General features: G+C 47.6%; 1 protein-coding gene across 1 annotated transcript in view; it reads left to right on the top strand.

The window, feature by feature from the left end:
* Positions 1-22,441, top strand: part of LOC119461635 (pancreatic triacylglycerol lipase-like) — a 64,478-nt gene that overhangs the window by 25,473 nt on the left and 16,564 nt on the right. Inside the window, exons 3-8 of the mRNA XM_037723000.2 lie at positions 3,376-3,595; positions 4,481-4,709; positions 5,924-6,148; positions 7,932-8,168; positions 10,212-10,326; positions 21,654-21,830. Of these exons, the coding sequence (XP_037578928.1) occupies positions 3,376-3,595; positions 4,481-4,709; positions 5,924-6,148; positions 7,932-8,168; positions 10,212-10,326; positions 21,654-21,830 (1,203 nt within the window). The remainder of the gene's footprint in view (positions 1-3,375; positions 3,596-4,480; positions 4,710-5,923; positions 6,149-7,931; positions 8,169-10,211; positions 10,327-21,653; positions 21,831-22,441) is intronic.

Genomic DNA, 22,441 nt, shown 5'->3' with positions numbered 1-22,441 from the left:
TAGAGCGTGCTCCTCGCCTCTTCTCAGCCAATTAGGTAAGAAAAACCGCTGAGTGATGACAATTTTATTGGTGTTTAAAGCGAACAAAGGTGACTTCCTATAAAGGAGGACAGTGTTTGATTGGATTGTTGAGACAACGCAGCGGGTCAACGCCCGGTGCTTGCGTCGGTGGTTACGTAAAGTTGACGTCAGGAGTTTGGAATCGTTTTAAGGTATAGCGCCCCAGAAAGGCAATGCTGAGCGAAAAGCTTATATGTATCATGTTGGTATAGCAATCGCAGTGATCATTGTGTTTAGTGACTCCATCGGCCTCATACAACAAGCTAACATCGACAGTGCCCAGCGATCTTAGGTCAATAAGACATGAAATGCGTGAGAACGGTGCCGGTGGCTGGCGCAATTATTTGAAAGCATAGGCCACGCGAAGATATATATATATATATATGTAGTGTGAGCAAAATATTAATCCTTCATCCTCTTCACCTGTACATAATCATCATCACTGTGCGCGTCGTCTTCGTTCAGCGCGTGGCTCAGCCAAATAAAGGTGACGAGACAGCAGCTGTGCTGCTGCCTTACGTCGTTCTGAGGAACCGGAAGGGCACGCTGAGCGACGGAAGGCTGTATGGCAGCAACTTGGGCGTGCGTGAGTGGCGGATTTGGCGGTCGGAGGGTCAGGGCGTACAGCGGAAACCAAGGAAGACAGCTCGTCTTTGATGAGGTCTCGTAGCCCAGTGGACGTAGAGTGAGCTGGAGGAACAGCAGAGCACGACAGGCCTTGTGCTTGAAGCTCTTCGCGGATCAGAGCCCGAATCAACGTGCGCAAATCGGCATCCGAAGAAGGTCGCGTGTCACAGACGTCTGGCTGTAACCGTATGGCTTGTAGGGTATCCAGATGCTGGCAGGTCGCGATGACATCGTCTACGGTGGTGGGGTTTTTAAGTGCTAGTGCGTTAAACGCAACGTGTACAATGCCTTTTAAAATGTGTCGAACGCGATCGGTCTCGCTCATTGCCGCGTCGACGCGGCGGCAAAGGGAAAGGACATCTTCAATGTACGAAGTGTACGTCTCCCCTGGTTGTTGCATGCGCGCATCGAGCTGCCGCTTTGAAACTTCAGAACGGATGGATGGCGTTCCGAAAATCTTCCGGACTTGGTTCTGGAAGGTGGTCCAATCGGGCAAGGCCCTCTCATGGTTAAAGAACCACGTCTTCGCTACATGGGACAGGTAGAAGGCGACGTGGCGAAGTTTCTGAGTGTCGTCCCAGTGGTTGTACTCACTCACCCGGTCATAGTTCTCCAGCCAGTCCTCGACGTCGTCGCGCGGGAGACCAGAGAAGATAGTGGGGTCACGCTGCGGGGCGGTAACGGTCCACACGGAGGCGGCTGGTTGGGGGGCAGCGGGGGTGATGCCGGAGGCTCCGGGTTGCGGTACTTGGGTCATGGCAGCGGACAGGCGGAGCAAACGGCGACCCGAACGAAGCTCCAGTGGAACTCGACGTCGTAGAGGTCTAGGGGATCGAAAGCAATCTCCACCACTTTGTAAGGCAGCAGCACAGCTGTTGTCTCGTCGCCTTTATTGGCTGAGCCACGCGCTGAACGAAGACGACGCGCACAGTGATGATGATTATGTACAGGTGAAGAGGATGAAGGATTAATATTTTGCTCACAGTATATATGTGCAAATCTTCACCTATTTTCTGTTTCCTAGCACATAATCTAAGCTTGTATTGCTTCCATTATATGGTGCATATCCACACGTCAATGTCTTGCATGAGTCACTGTTATCTCCCTTATGTACATTCGGAAAGGAGAGGATGCGTTGTGTCCCCATCGTGTCTCTCTACATACTATGAACTCTCCCCGAATTCATGCGTTTAACGAACACCATGGGAACGTTTGTTTGGTTTTCCATAGACTCAATGCAAAAAAAATCCGCTTAAGACGAACCACCTCAGACGTACTCTTCGGTTAAGACGAGCATTCGGAGTGACCACCACCGCTACCGATCCTGGAGGCTAGGGGGCCTCGATGCGCGGCGCCCGAGGGCTTGGGCATCGAGACATGCTACTGGAAGCCTGCGGCACACATCGCCCGTAGACAGAGGCGAAAACAAGAGGCGGAAAAAAGTAAAAATAAACGACCGAAAAGCGAAGAATCTCTCCTGACCAATGCCGTTTCTCAGCGGGAGCATACGACCTCGCGTCATCATACGTGTCCTACAGGCTCCCCACCGCGACCACGCCACCGGTGTTGGCCACCGGCACCATCCTTTCTCGCTGCCGCCTCGACAGCTGTCGGTTGCATACTGGTGCTGTCCTTAGGAGCATTGTACGTTTTATTGCGATAGCAATTATATGGACACTCAAAGAAGATTTCTGCCGTCATTGTCGCCGTCGCCGTGAGGTTCCGTATGACGTCAACGGCGATAAAATCGTCGCCGCGCGCAGGACGCTGTATGTACGAGTGAAAGGGCGCGAGGAACGCGTGCTTTCACGGGGAGCGAACGCACGGCGGAGAACGAACAAAGGCGCGTTCTGCGCCGTGCTCCCTGAAGGGCAGCAGAATTAAGCGTCTCTTTCCTCCTTTACACTCACCATATATAGAGAGCAAACGCGACTTCTTAGTCATTTGGCGCTGAGCCGTGCTCCCTCAAGGGCTGCAGAAGATAGCGTCAACCTTTCCCTTTCCCTCAAGAACCACTTATCATCTTAGTCGCGCGAAAGGCCATGGGGGGATGGGACGTTTAGCTGCGGCACCAAATGCGTATTTATATAAAAACAGTGCGAGGCGAGAAGGTGGTAAAGAATTCCGACGCTGGTCAACGAGTTTCCCGTTCTGATCTCGTTGAAAACTTCCGAGCCGCCCCCAGAGGCCCTTGCAACAGTCACCAACGCCGCGCGCGTTCGGTGCGAACGCGAGCAAAACGGCGACGGCGTCGACAACATTTCTGCGCGTTGCTGGTGCTGCTGCATGTCCAAGTTTATACAGCTGATAAAACTACTACCCTTACTCCGTATAGCTCTCTACTAAGTTGCTATCGCCTTTCGGGTGAAACTGCGACATTTTTTTATTGCCTCCCTGATCTCACAGCAAGGGCTAGTGCTCTACTAGGCCAAGCGTCCAGCGTAAGCCTATCGCGATTTCGAAGAAAGAAGAAATATTCTTTCTGACAGTTTTCTATTCAGTTCAGCTAAATAATTGATTTTTCTGTCATTTTTTCCCGTTGTAAGTCTGCTTCTTTTACCGTTTCAAGTAAGATGAAGTTCGTCTGTTAAGAGGAACTTCTGATGAGACGAGCAAATCTTCATGGTTCCTTCGAGTTCGTCTTAAAGGGAGGCTATTGTATATCTCTCTTTCTCTCTTTGCGCCCAGGGAGGACAGCGGCTCAGGTCAGCCGAACGCCTTGCCCGAGGAACCCGGCAGCATTGGAACGCGCTTCTACCTTAGCTCACGTCGCAGTCGCGAGCCGCGGCTTCTGGGTGACTCGGCCTTCTTCAACGCCTCGAAGCCGGTCAAGCTTATCATTCACGGCTTCGGCAGCAGCGGCAAACGTTCCTGGGTCCGCCGCATGGTGGACGCGTTGCTCGCCGCTGTAAGTGTGCCTGTACACAATTGATTATTTCACATTTACAGGTAAGTAACAATAATACAAGACATAGAGACCATTTTACATCGATGTTACGATGCATTTTCATCTACCTGAACTGCGGGCTTCCGTAACGGTCGAGGGTGAAACGCGTATAGCCGCTGTTGCATTAAATAAGAACTCTGTAGTTCTTCGACAAACGATACTTTATTCTTATCTGGCTTTAGTGAGCTCAGAATTCATTCATGATGCGAGAAATTGTGGCCCCCACAGGTGGTATTCCTACTAGAGCATGGCTCCGTATTAGATTAGTAAGGCAAAGGTAAGGACTGTAACTAAAGCAAAAGAAAACCTATCTTTGTGGAAAGGCATACGATTATAATTGACTGGCTGACAACGGGACTTGTCTCCGTCTTTTCCCTGACGAAAAAGAAGTATCCTTGCCGAAACCCAGTTTCCCGGCATATGCTTGCCTCTTACACACAGATTTGAAAGCCTTAGCATAACGTTCCTTAACGTTATGCTAACGTACATTAACGCATAACGTACCTTCTTATTGCCACTAAGAAGAGAGAAACTGTGATAGTGCTAGGCGATTTTTCTTTTAATGGAGAGTTTTCGTGTCGTCCACATTGTCGCAGCCGTCGTGCCACAGTCGTCACAGACGTTTCATCGTCGTCATCATGCCGCCATCAACGTGTTCCATTTACTTGTTGTGCCACCTTCATCTTCATGCTCCCGTTGTCGATCTCCCACCGTCGCGTTTTCTCTGCCATCGTGTTGTCGTTTTCGTGGGCTGCAAGTGGATCACGGCTGGCAAGGGTGCCTAGGACAGCAGCGTTTTGTCCTTCCGGACCCATTCTTTCTCACTGCAGCAGGTATCATGTGCAGGGCGACGTGAACGTCCTGGTGGTGGACTGGGAGAAAGGCGCCACACTGCCCAACTACGTCCAGGCTGCCGCCAACGCACGCCTCGTTGGGCGCCAGGTGGCGCAAGCGGTGCGGCGCCTCCTCCGGCTGGGCGCCGAGCCGCGCGACTTCCACCTGGTGGGATTCTCTCTTGGTGCTCACGTGGCTGGCTTCGCGGGTGCCGAGCTGAGGAACCTTTCGCGTATAACCGGTGGGTGCCGGTGGCGCATATATTGACACGTCCCTAATTAAGTGATATATAGTAAAATTATTGGATATTACACGCCGTAGGGAGCGACTCCGAAATAATTTGGACCCCCTGGTGTTCTTTAACGTGCACGTCCCAAGGCAGCACTGGAGCTTATGAGAGAGTGGACGCCTGCTCGGGTACTTTAACGGGTACTCGGCACTGGAGAGCGCTTTTTACATAACGACCTCATCAGATTAGAGTCGCTGCTGCAGGAAATAAACGGAAGGTAGCAGTGGTCACCAGTGGATGCAGATAAATATTAACGCGTTTTAGGTGCAATTGTGCATTGCACTCTGTATGTATCAAACTAATATGTCCGGATGATTGCTGGTGATACCATTTCGAAAAATCCTAGATGCTTCGAACGGCAATTGAAATTTGGCCTGATATATATGGTATACGGTAAGAAACTTGCTGAATTTCATTGCTTTAAAATCTGAATGACATGTCGCTTACCGTACAAGCTCCCAGCCATTTTAATTTGAAATGTAATCTGCTTTATTTATTCTAAATTGTCAAAATATTATACAGTGTTATGACCAGGGGGCTCGTATGTAGAATTTCTCCCTGTTTGTTTTTGCTACTTTGCCGATAGTGGACCTGTATTTAAGCTGTCATTGTACAAGCTGCTATGCGTCTAAATTTTATTAAATTTTTACTTCAGTTTTCACTGTTGATCAAACAGTTAGTAAGTGAGCTTGTCGGTCATGATTAAACAACCTTTCAGTGATCGCTGACTTCTTCACGTCGTAATGTTAGACTAATATTACTATAATATTGCAATATGAGAAGCGTAAGTTTCATGTTAGTGGCGTATTGTTTACACATTTGACTGTGACTTCTGCTGTAAAAGCATCGAAAACAGTCTTTGCACCTTCTGGCGAATCATACGGAGCCCTTCGCAATCACTCTGCCTTGTACTGGGGCTACAGTCCCCCCTAAGCCTCCCGTTGCCTTTTAGACTATTCCCCAAGCATGATATGAAAGAAAATGAATGATTGAATGAAAGAACGAACGAACAAATTAGGTATTCGTCATCTCTGAAACACCATATGAGTTGAAGCATTATTAACAACAGCAGCGTCATATTGCAAAGTAAATATCCGTTAATCTCTACACTCAGGCGTAAAACGGAACCTAAATCCAGCATTTCCATTATTTTTCCCCTTTTACAGGGCTGGACCCGGCGGCGCCATTGTTCGAAGGCTACGATCACAATTCCCGGCTGGACCCTACGGACGCGAAATTGGTAGACGTGATCCACTCCAATGGAGACAGCTTTCTGCGAGGTGGCCTGGGTGCATTTGAACCTCTGGGACACGTCGACTATTATCCGAATGGGGGCAAGGCACAACTGGGATGCAACAGCGTCTTTGTCGGTGCCCTGAGCGACATCTTTTGTAAGCACTCTTGGGCTCTGGGTAACCTAAGGCCTATAAAACCTACCACGCTGTCAGCACATGCACTAATTGCAAATTCCGCCTACACGCAATAATACCACAATAAAGCAAACGAACTTAAATCAAAAGATCTCGGATATGTGTAAAAACAAGTGCAATGCTTTCGCAGCCACTGTGATTCATTCGCCACAGAAATATGAGCTCAAATTTGCTGTTGCGAAGATGCATGCTGACCCTTAACGTAAGTAGTAATCTAAACTACTGAGACTCACTGATAATCATTCCAGCTATGATTATTTAGCGTCAACTTATTGAAGCTTTGTCTGCACAAAAAAAATTGACGTGACTTGAAGCATTCGTGTTTTCTGTGAAATGGCGCCCAGGGCAACCTCCCCAAAGAGATTTCCTGCTCTTGGTAGGCACATGAGACACATCAGTGGTGCGTTTTCTTTTTCTTTTTGGACTGGAAACCTATTCGATTTGGCAGACGAAGTTTGAAGTATGTGAGTCTGTTGAAGGGCTGCTGGAATTGCGGAGTATTTTTTGGGCAGACAAAAAACAATATTGGCAATCTGAATACTCAAACTCGAATTTATTTGGATTCATACATCATAATACCGATGTTTAGAAACTCTTTGACCCCTTATCGTATTGCTAGTAAAGGTTTCAGAAATAAAGTACAATGGAAGCTGTGACACATCTAATAAGCCATATTAACAGAACAAATAAAAACAATACATAAAACTTCTTGGCCATTCTTAAGGTGCTTCGAAAAAGAATCAAGGTCTCCGCTGAAAAATCATAATGTCGGAGTTTCCGAAGGAACATGTCATTAGAGACTGAGTGAAAATTCCTTTTCAAGTTATAAAGAAGACTACCTATTTTATTATGATGCAGTGCGTGGTTAATTACCAGAGACTTCAGCTTGCACTGCAGATTTCTTCAGGTGATTTGGACGAATGAAGCAAATGTGGGAGGACAATTTTATACAACTAAAGAAAATTACCCATATATACGGCTGTTTAGAATTTTAAAACTCGTTATTTACATCTCCTGTCCAAGTCCTGTTTCTGTAGAAACCATATCCCTTAATATTCTAGCCTGCCAGGCATCAGCTGATATATAAGGCGAATTTTGACCACTTATTTTTGAGTGAGTCTTTAGAACTTTCTGTTCGTCTTCAAGGATTGACTCAAACATGGTTATATAATAATTTTATTGTAGCTAAAATATAGCCACAATTTACACCGCTCTCGGCATCTCTAGAAATAAGGTGAATGTCGTTTTGAGATCCGCGCCATCACTAGTGACAGGACGAACAAAAAATACGCACTGCATGTCCTTGGGAAGCATCCCCCCCCCCCCCCCGGTGTTATGAATTGTTGCCCCAATATTACAAATGAATTGATGACCACGAGCTTGCGAATACATTCTTGGCAACTTAAATGCTACAAGCTTGCACCGAAGTCGGTGGTAGCTAGAGTTTACCCATGCATGAGAATGCAGCCTTGTGCGGGAAGACAGAGGAATCACGTGATGCGTGATTACTTCGCTTCATATTTTATGAAGGTCTAGTAATTCACTTGGTAAACATTTATTTAACCAATTGTGTTCTTTCGCCAGTACGCAGCTATCGAAGTATTGACGATGTTTATTAAAAATGTTTTTCCCGAGTTGAGAGTGTTTGAATTTTGATTGCACAATTTTACGCGATGCAGCTATAGAGGTCTTATGTGTTATGTTAGATATTCTGACACTTCCCCTACTTCGTTCCCATGGCCAGGGGGCCACTGGCAGAGCCTGTGCCACCACCGCCGCGCTCTTCAGCTGTTCACCGAGTCGGCGAACCCACAGTGTCCGTTCCCGGCGTTTACGTGCGCCAGCTACGAGCACTTCCAGCGGGGCGAGTGCTTTCCGTGTGAGCGGCCGACAGACTGCAGCTACATGGGGTACTTCGCAGACCGGTCCCGAGCCCGCGGGCGCATGTTCCTGATGACCCGTCAGGAGCCGCCCTTTTGTGGTCAGTGCTCGGAAAAAGACGATCACTGCTCGCGAAAGAACATTTCAATGTAAGAAACGCGGAGAAATCGGCCGCAGGAGCTTTCACTCTGGCCTGCTATTCTATGTAGGGGCCCGGAAAGGGAGAAGAAAAATAAGAGAGAGGAAGAGAGTGCGCTTGACGATGATAGTGCACCATAAACTATGTAGACATGCGATGTGCATACATGTAATGCGCGCACACGTAATCCATGTCACTAGAGTGGATAGTTGAGCAAGTTGGTATGGGCGTTTATACTGAGTACTGGGTGGTACTGGAGTACTGGGTGGGACAGCGTACAAAATCCCATCATGATAAAGTACAAGCAGTAGCGTTGTGTAATCTCCTTATACTCATTTTTGTTATGTCTTTGTGTGCTGCCCCCTCAGAGCCTGGTAGTGAGACGCCATGCGCCTCACTGTGGTGGCGCCAGGATCAACTGCTACGAAAGGGGTCTCTCGTGCAAACCACCAAATGTGGCGTTAAATATCTGACGTTCCGTTCTATGTGGCAATCAGGGCTGTCGTAGAAGATGTGTGATCGTCCACTGCTCAGTGGACGGGAAGGGAGGCAGCAAAGTCAGCAGCAGATACAACAGGTGCATAGATGCCTCTGATTATGATGTCCGTGTCAAACGTCTTGAGCACACGAGTGGCGACGGCTGGTGGAGGAGAAATTCACATCAGAAGCAGCATTTCTCTTTTTAAGCTTTCAAGTGGAGCCAGACGTGTTTTGCTGGGAAAGGTGAAGGAGGCATAGATAGTACCGTTGACATAACTGGCGGAGTATGCACGTTCACAGTCATTCCAATGTCTCGGCTCACTTGCAACGCGGTTCCCTTCTATTTAAAAACAGCGTGATTCATATGCCGGTAGTTTCCCTTAAGCGCACCACACATTTGAGAAAGTTATTTAATGTGAGTATGCACACTGGTCTAGATAACAATGCACAAGGTCGGGCAGTCTGCGAAATTCAAGAGCATAAGGTACATACAAGAATCTTATAGAACGAAGAAAAAGGGTGCGCAGAATGCGAGATTATCAGTTTTGAAAAAGAAAAATCCCTTTTTACGAATCTGATTGACTTTAGGGAAAAGGTAATCAACGCTAATATTCCAAGGAGTATTAAGTGTCGCCATGTATAGCTGAGGACTACGCGTATATAGTGTTTTTTGCCACAGTCCGATAAAATTTTTGTAATTTTTTCATGCGACTTTATTATTTTAGTCTTGAGGATGAGAGTATAAGTTCGGTGGAAATGTGACCTTCGTCACTTCTGAAGAATCACACCCCCTGATACACAGAACAACGAGGACATAGAGGACAAGCCCGCCGAGCATTATGAACACAAAAAAATAATTGAGCAGATATGAATGCTATATAGCAACACCTTGAAAAAAAATTACTACGAAGCAGAGTGTACATGAAACGGTTTTAAACAATAGAATTATCATAACATAAATAAACGGCTGCCTATACAGAAACTACAATCCACACCGAAAGTTTCCGGAATACCAAAATCAACATTGCATCTCTCTTCACAATAACAGTGCTTCCGTAATCCCACGTGGGGTACAACAAAATTTTTTCGAGTAATTTATTTATTAACGAAATTTCAATGAAAGAAGGCTTCCAAACACTTGAAATTTACCAGAATGTAGAAATCATAGCGCATACCTTTAGGGAAGAGCAACAGATGATAAAACATGCATGGTGAGCTGGACTGATTGCACAATAACCTTTCATGTTTGCTATTGCTTTTTAACACTTTCTCAGTGCAAATTATACAAATCAAGTGTGTGCATTTTCACTTAAGTGCCGATCACAATTACCGATGACTGTGTCAAATAGAAGTGTTGTTTTATTATTAGAAATTAAGTGAAGCTCTTTCGAATTCGTACAACCGTCTCAATTCTTTAGCAATGCCTGATATAGACAGTTTAACAACTCCTCGGTGAGCTAGAACTACTAGTCGACGCCGCAGTAACTGATATTGCGACGTTTTGTCGTTTCCTCTTCTTTTCAGCGAGTCAATACAAACTGGTTGTTAACAGCTCTGCTGGCCAGGAACCTTCGTGGGGCAAGATTGAGCTGGAACTCTTTGCCGAATCAGGCGCCAACGAGACGTTCAGCGTGACAACGTAAGTACTGCTTACGATGTATATTTTCACCGGCAGCTGCAATAGAAGCTAGGACAGAATATCAGCCACGGGATAATAGAATGCCTTTTTTTACTTTATCTTTGTTTAAGAGAAGCGCTTTTTTATTATTATGGGGAGAAAAAAGTGTGCCAGCATCTCCTGCAATCAGTTAACAGAGGCAGAAATTTCAATCACGCCTAATGCGTCGTGGTTGCTTGCTTTCTTTAGGACTGGCTTTATTGAGCATAGGCGGCTTTCAGTGTGTTCTCCTAGTTTTTCCTTAGATTACTTTTTCATACTGATTCCAAACTAAAGATTACTGAATCGTACTGATCACCACCCTTTATATGTATATACGTGGCCTGTTACAATGTTGTGTGTTTGAGCATCATTCGTTTCTCCGTGTGGCTCTGTTTCCGTGTTCATGGTCTCAGTGTCGTAGATAGGGCAAAAAAATACGAACAGCCAACTAGCTCCCTCTGATTGTCTGTATAAATTTCACAAATGTACAAAAACAACTACAACAAATCAGGCGCGCTGAAAGTGATTTTCTCTGCAAAAACAAAGTTTCGTGTCCTTTAAAAACGGTTGTCGCTGAGAAAAGTAGCTTACAATTTTTTTGCACTTGCGAAAGCATCGAATAAAATTGCTTCTTGAGGATTACTTCTTGAAGAAAAGCGTGGAAAGCGTGACAGCTGCTTTCGGACCAATGGTTCGCGAAGTCAACTGCGGCCTCTCCGCCGACATTGCAAATTGTTTCTGCCTCCACACCTCCTAAGAAGCAATTTATTTCTTTGCCTAAACTTCTGTGATCATTCAGGCATGGTAGCTTCACAGGACCAGTGCTACATCTCCAAGGAAGATCTGTTTTAATTGTTGAGATGCTACCTCGTCATTACTCTAGGTCCTTTGCAGGAAAAGATGTACACAGAGATGACGTTTATCTGTGCGGCTGATGTGTATATCCTTTTCCTTGCAAAAAATTCTACTGCGCTTTGACCGCTATACTTGAGCAACAACTTTGAAGTTAGGATATTCTGATATTTAGCAATTCCTTTGCTCTTCTCCCTGGAAAGACATGCAGCATTATGGCAAAGGCTGTACTCGATAGAACACCCATGCAGACCGTGCCTTCTTGTAGTCCAGTGATTTGTATTTTCCGTTTTCAATATGGTTTACCAATCGTATTGGTAAAACGTCAGTGTTTAAAGTCCCCTAATGAGTGCTAGTACCATCGGTAGCACAGAGAATGTCCAGCTGGTGTTTATTTTTTAATCATATAGGGTGTGAGTGTAATCAGTAGTTATGTGGTATAACAATACCAGTTAGCATAAATGCACTACGAAATGCGAAATGAGTTTCCTGCCACAAGTGTTCGGAAAGTTTCGCTCTACAGGTGCGTCTGATTAACTTTACCCCATAGGTGTATATCACGAAGCAAGAATACCAACTACTGGATTGTGATTCTTGGGAATAACTCCCACATTCACAGTCAAAACTATACTGCATGATGATGATGATGAGGATGACGATGGTACGGGCAGCTTTTTGAAACGGGTGTTTGCCGCATGCCACCCTAGTGGAGCACAGCGCCACCTTTTGATGGGAGTCGTCGACAACACTAATGAATAAAGCCTTCCACGAGAGATGCCTTGAGAAACTCCTTTACGCAATAGCATTTTTGTAGACGCGAAGAGCAGCTCTCTGAAAATTTGCTCTGGTACCTCCACAGAATGTCTTTCAATAGCAGTGACCACTTAAGTTGAGAGGTATATCTGGTTCACTACATAATTTTTATGAACCAAGGCATGCTTTGTTTTTTTTCTAACATGGCGACTGTATAGTTATTCACTAGCGATTCACTTTTGATATGCAACCTTTAGAAATCCGCATTACCGAATTTAACATTGAACTTAGAATTTGACTTATTGAATTGTTGAAGTTGAAGCTTTCATTCTTTGACATTCTTTGTTCTGGTTTACGTAGTTCACGTAAATTGCGCGTGAAATAAAGCATCAATGATCGTTTTCTAAAATTAACTTAAATTTCAGGCGTCGCAAATTTTTTTCCGGAAGTCGTTATTTGTTATTAGCCACAGAAAATCGCCTCTTGCAGGGACACTTAAGGCAAATATTAAGTCAAGCTAAAGTGATAAATTATAACTCGAGGACGCCTAAGGCGTCAGTATTATCGCGAACAAAGCTTCAGTAATCGAGAAATTGAGGTAAATGCAGGACAATATTTGCGACTCACCAGGGACATTCAAGTACTAGTCCGATGACGAAGGCACTCCTCATTTTATTTCTGTCGCTACTACTCAACTGCATTATAAGACGGACGTAAATGCTACTTATCAGTTGTATTCGATGTTAAAAAAAAGAACTCATTGACGTTACCTTGACAACGACGCGGTCGGTGTAAAGGATTCGTTTTCGCTCGACTCTGCACCACCCGCGCCTTCGGGTTTCAGTAGAATGCTGCGCTGGTTTTGCTGGCTCGCGACACTTCCACAAAATGCAAGTTGCAGATATTTCCTAGTACATGTGACGTCGCGCGATGCCCGAACGGTTCACGCCACTTGAGCAAAAGCAGCTGCAGCGGCAAATCCAACGCTATGTCTTCGCTCGGTTTTTCCGTGGCCACGCGTTTGCGTTTTGCGCAAAGAAACCATAGCGGCTTCTGGCGGGCGCCGTTTTACTCACAGACAGCTCTAAAGCGCGGGGACAGCGTGTGAAACGTCACCACTCTCCCGATTGGGGCCGGGCGATATGAATTGCAGTTAATGTATCCGGACCTTTCAGACGCAATTTTCTCGTAAACGAAGTCTTTTCTTGGCACGAAACAAGCGGTGCGAGGTGTCTGGAATGGCATTTTAACACTCAACGTTGACTTAACATTTGACTTTAGTATCCCTATAAGTCTACGTGTGTGACATGAGTTCCCAGCCCACACACGTGTGTTTGTGAACATATGCTTAAGTTTATATATAAATGACACCCTGGCTTCGTGATGAAACAGTTCGGGGGATTGTAGGAGGTTTCAACCTTAAACAAATAAGTGTATTTTTTGTTTTTCTAACACTCCTTATGCATAGTGTAATATAGGTGCTGCATAACATTGGCAGCGTGGCTTATGCTACTTTTGTTTGTTCGAAACAAGAGAGAGTATAACAGGAAGACCCTCCGTCTTCCTGCTATACTCTCTCTTGTTTCGAACAAACAAAAGTAGCATACATGAAGGGCTGAGCAGTATTGGAACAAGAAATGTCGCTGAAGCCAACGTTTCGACCATGGGGCTTGTCGTTGTCAGAACAATGATGGAGGCAACCCCTTGTAAACGTGGCTTCAGCGACGTTCCTTATTGTGTCACTGTTTCTTTGTTTGACTTGTTAGAAGTTACGCTTACAGATTGATTTTCGAGCATATTCTTATCAGGTGTTAACTTTCCCTATTTAGGTTCACTGATTGCTTTTTCATGGCAAAGTGCTTGACAGAATCATGCCATATTTTCGGCGTTAAGTATTTCTTGGTGTCCTTCATGCTAGAGCACTGCACGGGCCGATTTTTGCGGCCCGGGCCCGGCCCGGGCCCGTTTTTACATTGGGCGGCCCGCCCGAGCCCGATCAAAACTTTTATGACGAGACCCGGGCCCGGCCCGGGCCCGGAAATAATCTACGTTACCCGCCCGGCCCGGCCCGCCACCCCTTTACCTTAAGCCCGAGCCCGGCCCGAGCCCGGCTCGAAACCGGCCCGAAACCGGCCCGAGACCGAAAAATACATGTTTTTCAGAGTTGAGAAGCCCGAGAATAACTCGCAGAAAGCCCGAGCCCGGCCCGGGCCCGCGTCAAGAAACCCGAGCCCGACCCGGGCCCGGGTCAAAAAGCACACGCCGTGCCCGAGCCCGGCCCGAGCCCGTGAAAAAACTGCTCTACCCGGCCCGGCCCGGCCCGTGGGCCGGGCCGGGCCCGGGCTTTCGGGTAAGCCCGAGCCCGTGCAGTGCTCTACTTCATGCTACCTTCTTTCGTCTGACTGCCTTCACGTACAATGTTATTCGAGATGGCAGTATAACTTTATGCTGTTTATTCAGACATGTTACCGCATTACCCATGTAATGTCTCAGTAATAAAAACTGGGGCAAGGGCAAACCGTCTCTAAGATGTAGGCCAGATGATACTTTGTGTAACTTACACGCAAGAAACAGTTAACAATGTCAAGAAATTCCATAATAGATTTGTTGAGCTCTGAATTAAGTGTGTGGATGGCAGTCCCGATTTCAGAAAGGCAATGCAATTTGTAATGGGATGTAACCAACCTCCGGGTCCTTAAACGGTATAATCAATGAAATGAAATACTTTATGTGTCGGGACACGAAGATGATCATACAAAGATGATTATTGAAGCTAACACAATGCACAGGTTTTGAAGGTACACCTCTCCGTGTCATATATACACTAAAGAAAGCACAGTCATCTGCCTTGTGCCAGCCTTTGTACGTAAAGGTTTGCCGAACACTGATGTGCTTTTCGGTAAAGTTATGCAGCATACCTAACTTCCGTAATAGATAGATCGGGTCCTGGGTCCTTCGATCTGCTTCGAAAATAACTGTTATTCCTCTATATTGTCAAGTAGTAGTGACGCTGAAGTAAGCAGTCGTAAAACTGTATATGACGAAACTGATTCTTTATTGGGCGAGCCTGTGCCCACAAAAGCAAGCTACACTCGAAGCACAATGAAAGCAGCGAACACAGTCGGCGATAGTCGAAAATCTGATCAGCGGTGAAACGCGCCGGCTTTTATACATGAGTCATCGAATGTTCCAGATTAATCCCTCGTACCCGCAGTGTCTTCCAGAAAGTTCTAGACTATTCGCGTCCGTCATACAATAAGATAACATAGGTGTAGGTGAAAACAAGCAACGGAAAGAAGCATCGATATTGTTCTAGAAACTTCCGACACAGGCGCGTCCTGCGCCGAGTGATAACGCTTAACATTTGTTAGCCGATGGAAAGCGGCCACCGGTGAAAGATAAACATGTATACGTGTCAATATGTTTCATTTTGCGCATAGCGTCTTGCTTGTTCAGGAGCGTCGTCTGTTTGCATGTGCTAGGTGTTTCCGATAAGATTTAGGTGAATATTAGTTGTCAACGCTGCGCAGAAGACAATATACACAATTTTGGGGAGTAACAAAACGTTTGTGGTAGCAAATGCCAGGATTTTATATGCAATATTTTATATATGCAATAACTGTGTAAACTCCATAAGTGTCTTCCTAATTACCGTGCATAGAGAAGTTGTTACAATAGATTCAAGCCAGTCAGTACAGAAAGCAAGTCCATCTGATATAAAACGTGGGGCAAGCAGTATTTCCAACAAGCGCTTGTTCAGCATCGATGTTCCAGCGTCGTGCTCCAGCCGACATTTTGCACGCCGTGGAAAAATATGGTTCGGAAAGAATCATTGCTGCAACAGCGATTTGTGTCACCGGACATTTTCAGGGGAGATTTCTTGAATTTAGTGAAAGGCAGAAGATGTTTAGCAAATTGGTAGGCTATGCGCCGCGACTGGCTAAGATTTTGCAATTATAATATGGCTCCAAATTGTTCAGTCAGTGCATACGAGGCCGCTCCCCACACAACGTGTAAAGGAATAATCAGACACATCGACCTGAACGACAGTCAATCGGACCTCGAACGCAACATCGTCAACGAGAGAAACCCGCTGGCCTTGGCGGTCAAGAGAATTAAGAACACAGGCACAATCATCATAGCTTTCGACGGGCTCAAGGTTCCGAACTTTGTACGCTATGGCCCAGTCCTTGTGAAGTGCTTTCTCTTTTGCAAACAAGTCGATATCTGCTACGCGTGCGGCAAGCTCGGCCATCGTGCCGACGTTTGCCCGACTCCTGAAGAGTCCACCTGCAGGGGATGTGGGGCAGTCAACCCGGACGATCAACACCAGTGCACGCCAAAGTGTGGGTTGTGCGGGGGCCCACACCCTACGGCGGACAAAACATGCAAGGAGAGATTTCAGATCCCGTACGTCGTCAGAAGGAGACGATGGAAGAGAGCGACTGTGGAAGCTTCGAGAAATGGGGCTTCGCCACCACCACAGAGCAGCGAGATCAAAAATAAGTTGCAGCAAGCTCCACCGCACGAGCATAGGGAACGCTCCCAATCCAGGGGACGTTCTCGCTCCAGAGGGAGCTCCCGGAGACGCTCTCGATCCAGAGGGCGCTCTTGTTCCAGAACCAGGACCAGATCCCGCTCCAGGGGTCGCTCCGGATCCCAGCGCCGAGGCAGTCAAGTCCGGTTCAAGTCCTGCTCGCGGTCCTGCTCCAGGGATCGCCGACCCGAGTACCACCCGACCTGGGCCGACCGAGTTCGAGGAACGCCGGAAAAGGTAACGCGGGGCTCACCGCCAGAGCATGATAGAGGTAACAACAGACTAGCACAACTTGAGCGCGAAAACGAGATGATGAAGAACACAATAGCTCGACTCATGACAGAAATTGCCGAGATTAAGAGGGGCAGCAATAGGAAACCGGCCATGGCAGACAAGCAACCTGCCACTCCCCAGCCAATGGAAGTCGCCATGGCGGAGAAGAACGATACGGATAATCAACCGGCCGCTCCCCAGCCAATTGAAGTCCCCATGGTTGAGACGAGCGATACGGAGAGGCCAGCTAAAAAGAGGGCAATCACTAATGAGCCAGAAAGAGCATCAGGTAGGGCCAAATCTGAGATTCGCGAGATGCTCTCCGCTCTCAGTGACAGCATTAAAGAGATAAATGAGAAGTTCTCGCTCTTCCAAAGCAACATGGCTTCCATGGAGGAGCGCACTAATAAGCGCATCAGCAAAATTGAATCCTTCTTGGAAAACGTCGTAGCACCTGTGCTGGTACCTAAAGCTCCTACGCCCCCAACAACAGCATCGACTATTAACAGCACGGGGGCAATCGGGCCTCCGAAGGCTAGCACAGCAGCTCCACAGCAATACGATGGCCACTCAAACTAGCTCATTCAGGATGTGGCAATGGAATTGCAGGGGTTTCCTTCCCAAGAGGGCTCCCCTGCAGCAATATATTCGATCACACACAGAGAAGCCACATGTCATCATTATACAAGAAACACTCACATCTAACGTCACGCTGTCCGGCTACAGGCCCGTAGCGAAGCACGAAGAAGGACGGGGGGTCGCTGTACTGATTAGCAACAAGCTGACCCACATCACTCACGACCTTAGGATGACCGCAAGTAAAGTGGAATATATAATGATAGAAATCATCCCAAGCCCAGCGAACCGCGCCAGTATATTCATCCTAAATGTATATAGTAGTCCCAAAAACCCAAGACAACGCTTCAAAGCCCTAATCACCAAGGCCACGCAACTAGCGCGAGACTCCCCTTTGATCGTAGCTGGTGACTTCAACGCCCCCTACCACACCTGGGGCTACCCATACAACACTAACAAGGGCGAGGACCTCTGGCGTGAGGCTCTAAACCTAAACTTGATGCTAGTCACGGACCCGGCATTCCCCACCAGATGCGGGACCTCGTCGAGCCGTGACACGACACCGGATCTCACCTTTGTCAGGAGCATCGCAGCGGTTAAGTGGACGAACCTCGGGGTAGACTTTGGTAGCGACCATTATATCTTGGCCACACACCTCCAGGTCGAGCAGAAGAGACAGCGCATGTTCCAGTACACAGACTGGGACAAGTTTCGCAAGATTAGGGAAGAGCGAACGGAGAGTGAGGGCAAGCCTAGCCTCGAACAATGGGTGGCACAGGTTAGAGACGACATCAAAGCTACCACAAAAGAGATTTGTACCGACCTCCCGGTGGAAAAGATGGACAGTCGTCTGGCTCACCTGTTGGAGGCCAAGCAGTCCCTCCTCGCCAGGTGGAAGGGACAAAGGCTCAACCGCAGGCTCAGAAAAAAGATCGCAGAAATCAACAGAACTATAGAGGAACACTGCAGAGCCCTCTCTAAACAGCAATGGGATGAGGTGTGCAACTCGATCGACGGGCACATGCGTAACGGGGGAACCTGGAACCTCCTAAAGCATCTCCTCGACGAGACGAACACTAAAACCAACCAACACAACACACTGGCGCGCACCCTACACGCAGCCAAACGGGAATATTCGAGCGAGGAAATTTTATCCAGACTCGTGAAGAAATACCTGTCTGTCGCATCGGGCCCTACACCACCTTCACCTGACTACGACGGCTCCGGGAACCCTGAACTTGACGCAGAATTCGGGATTGAGGAGATCAGGCAGGCGCTCCACGCCCTGAACGGCAGATCGGCTCCGGGTCCGGACAAGATCACAAACAAAGCTCTACGGAACCTGGACGACAAGTCCATCGAATTCCTAAAGGACATCATTAACCAAGCATGGAGCAGTGGTATAGTTCCGGAAATGTGGAAATCGGCCAACACCATTCTCATCCCCAAGCCAGGCAAGCCGCCCAGCCTCGATAACCTCCGCCCAATTTCGCTCACATCGTGCGTGGGGAAGGTTGCTGAACACGCAATCCTAAACAGGCTTTCTCGCTACCTGGAGGAGCACGACATTTACCCATACAACATGATCGGCTTCAGGGCTGGACTATCGACGCAGGACGCGATGAAGCTCATCAAGCATCACATTATTGACTCTAATACGCGGGACACGAGAGCCATACTAGGTCTAGATCTGGAAAAGGCCTTTGACAACATTCTTCACTCGTTCGTTTTAGACACAATCTCGAGCCTTAACCTGGGGAAGCACTTCCATTCCTACACGAAATCTTTTCTGTCAGACAGAGAAGCCACCCTAAAGATCGGGGACCTGACTTCAGACATGATCAAGCTGGGGTCTAAGGGGACGCCACAAGGGGCAGTCATATCCCCAACCCTCTTTAACCTCGCCATGATTGGTCTATCCAGGAAACTCTCTGCTATCGACGGTATCAGTCATACCATATACGCAGACGACGTTACCATCTGGTGTACGGGAGGTAGTGATGGACAGGTAGAGACGGCCCTGCAAGAGGCGATTGATGCTACCGAGAGATACCTCGAGTCCACGGGCCTTCGGTGCTCACCTCACAAGTCGGAACTGCTACTATATCGACCCAAGCGCAGAGGCCCCAAACCAAAGGGATGGAAGCCACTCGCCGAATGCGACATCAAACTACGGACAAACGACGGAGGCTATATTCCGAGGGTGGATGCCATCCGGATTCTCGGCATGATGGTCGAGTCGAGTGGCTCTAACAACCAGACAGTGCTGCGTCTCACTAAGAAGACGGACAATGCCATCAGATTAATAAGAAGAGTGGCCAACCGGCAGCAAGGCCTGGGAGAAGACAACCTCGTGAGATTGGTGCATGCGTTCGTAATGTGTCATTTCACTTACGTCGCGGCCATGCACAACTGGCAAAGATCGGAGCGGGATAAGCTGAACGCATTAATCAGGAAGGCAATCAAGAGAGCCCTCGGCCTCCCCATATACACACACACGGAAAGCTTACTTCAACTCGGCATGCATAACACGCTCGAGGAACTGGCGGAAGCGCAGGAGAGGGCCCAGTTCGTCAGGCTATCTCCCACACAAGCTGGAAGACACATTCTGCAGGAGCTGGGCGTTCCCCCCACAGTAGTCAAAACAAAGTTCTGCAGCATCCCTCGAGAGCAGCGGGACCGCATCACTGTCGCCCCGATCCCACGAAACGTCCATCCGGAACACAACGTGGGAAGACGTCGGGCGCGCGCGAAGGCCCTCCTGGAAAAGGCTCGGGAACGGGCTTCGGAGAACAGTTTTGTAGACGCAGCTCGCTACGCCGACGGACAGGCCTTCGCTGCGGTTAGCGTAGACCATGAAAGTAAAGTAACGAACGCAATCTCGATTCGGACGACGTCCTCTGAGACCGCAGAGCAGGCTGCAATAGCGATGGCCTTATTGGACGACAAGAGGACATCAATCTACAGTGACTCGAGATCAGCCGTTCGGGCATTTGCCAAAGGAACCATATCCAAGCTGGCCCTAGGGATACTAGGAAGCAAGCAGATCAAGCCACACACAGTGATCTGGTTTCCAGCCCACATGGGACAGATCGAGGGTGCCCCGCCCAACCTCAATGAGTCGGCACACAATGCTGCGCGAGGAATTATTAACCGCGTAGCTACGAGTACCACCGGGCAGCATGACGTTGGGGGTACTGACTATCGGGACTCTCCTCTCTCGTACAACGAAATTACTAAGCATTTTTACTTGGCTCGTAGGATCTACCCCCTCCCGCATTATAAACTCAATAGACCTCAGGCTTTAACACTAAGGCTTCTACAGACGGGGGCATACCCAAACCCCCTACTTCTTCACAAAATGTACCCCGAAATTCAGACAACAAACACATGTGCACTATGCAATGACTTAGCGAGCTTACCTCACATGCTCTGGCGGTGTCCCGCGTTACGCGGCGATGAAAGCAACAGTTCTTCACGTTGGGATGCGGTTCTACGCAGCCCCAACCTCGAAGAACAGTTATGGGCTGTCCAACGGGCCCGCGACGCGGCGGAGAGGCTCGGCCTTTCTGTCCCGACGTGGGAGCGGCCCGCTGCGCGCTAGCACGCGCCCTAAAGGACACTAATAAAGTTATTCATCCATCCATCCATCCAAAATTGTTAATTATATAATATTGCCGCGTCGGTATTCGTGCACAAGTGCACCCTGGCGCCGACAAAGACGACGACCGGGCTGCTCGAGATTCCGGAGGGCATCTAGAGAAGAAGAAGAGATTCTTGTTGTTGGCGCCTCTCTGGTTCCTTCTCCCGAGTACGGCGCGGTGCTTCTATAATAAAGCTCCTGAGATTTGTGCATCGCGACAATATTAGTGAATCCTACTTCCTTATTCCAATAACTAGCAACTATAACACGTCTCCACGTCAGCCACAGCACATAAGGTGTTGCCGGAAAACTTGTGTCGTCACCCTGCTCTGTTACTTTTTCATCTTATAATGGCCTGAATCCGACTGAGTATAACTAACTCCACGGTATAGACACACAAGACAAGGACGACAGAGCGCCTTGTCTGGTTTGTGCTACCCTGGGTATTAGTTATACGCAGTTGCACTCAGCGAATTATAACATGAACAAGCACCAAGGAGCCCAGTTTCTTGCTGTGTTGGATTTCTGTCACTTAGTCTATTCAAAAACACTTGTAACATTGCCGCCCCATCTCGAATGGAACCATTTGTTGACGTCAAGGTTTGTTTGCATACACTCGTATTGTCCGTGTCTTTTTGAATGTGCTTGAAGGTGCAAACTTCTCGGCCGCAGTGATTCGCAGGAGCTGCGAGGTGGCCAAGCTGAGAAGGTGCTCGTCGCCGCCCACCCTGCTGTGGTCAACATCACGAGAATAGTCATCAAATACACCAAATACCGCGGATGGATTTACGGAGGGAAGGACTCCTGGTTCATCGACAAAGTGGCCATCCTCGACAGCTTCGGCTACACGTGAGTGTGGCTGGTTATTTTCTTCTCCTCATGCATAAGGAATGTATTTCGCTTCGCCGCACTTCTTTAGTGACGACAGGCTCTTGTGAGAGAGTCCACGCTTTGCATATTTATTTTGTGATTTCTGCCTACAGCTCATGTATGGACGTTCATTTCCTCTATTCCCTCCTCCTGTAGGAGTAGGCAGGCGTTGTGACCCTCTCGGTGGCAGTTGTCAGCTTGCTCCCTCCTTAATCCTTTGTGTCCTTGTGTGTATATGTGTACAAATCAAATAATAATAATAATAATAATGTATGGACGTTTGTTTGTTATGGCGCGTCCGCACTCAGGGAGATTGTATCTTTTGGATTTCGCTAACGCAGACTGAGGCATATGCTGCTTTGTTGATTTCTAGCCTACTTTTCCAACAATAACAAATGACATCTTTCATCAGTGAAATATTTTTAACTTTGCGAAGTTGGAGAATAAAGAAGCGAAACTAAGCAGCCATGGCAGTCAAAACTTCTCAGCTCAAATTATCCGTTACAGGCTAAACCCTACGCGTGCCACTGCGAGTTGACAAATTTTGAGCGCATTTAGTACACTTAAAATTTCACATTTGATTTTGTTAT

Source organism: Dermacentor silvarum, chromosome 8 (genome assembly GCF_013339745.2).
Source record: "Dermacentor silvarum isolate Dsil-2018 chromosome 8, BIME_Dsil_1.4, whole genome shotgun sequence".
Lineage (NCBI taxonomy): Eukaryota > Metazoa > Arthropoda > Arachnida > Ixodida > Ixodidae > Dermacentor > Dermacentor silvarum.
This window is presented reverse-complemented; position numbering and strand designations above follow the sequence as displayed.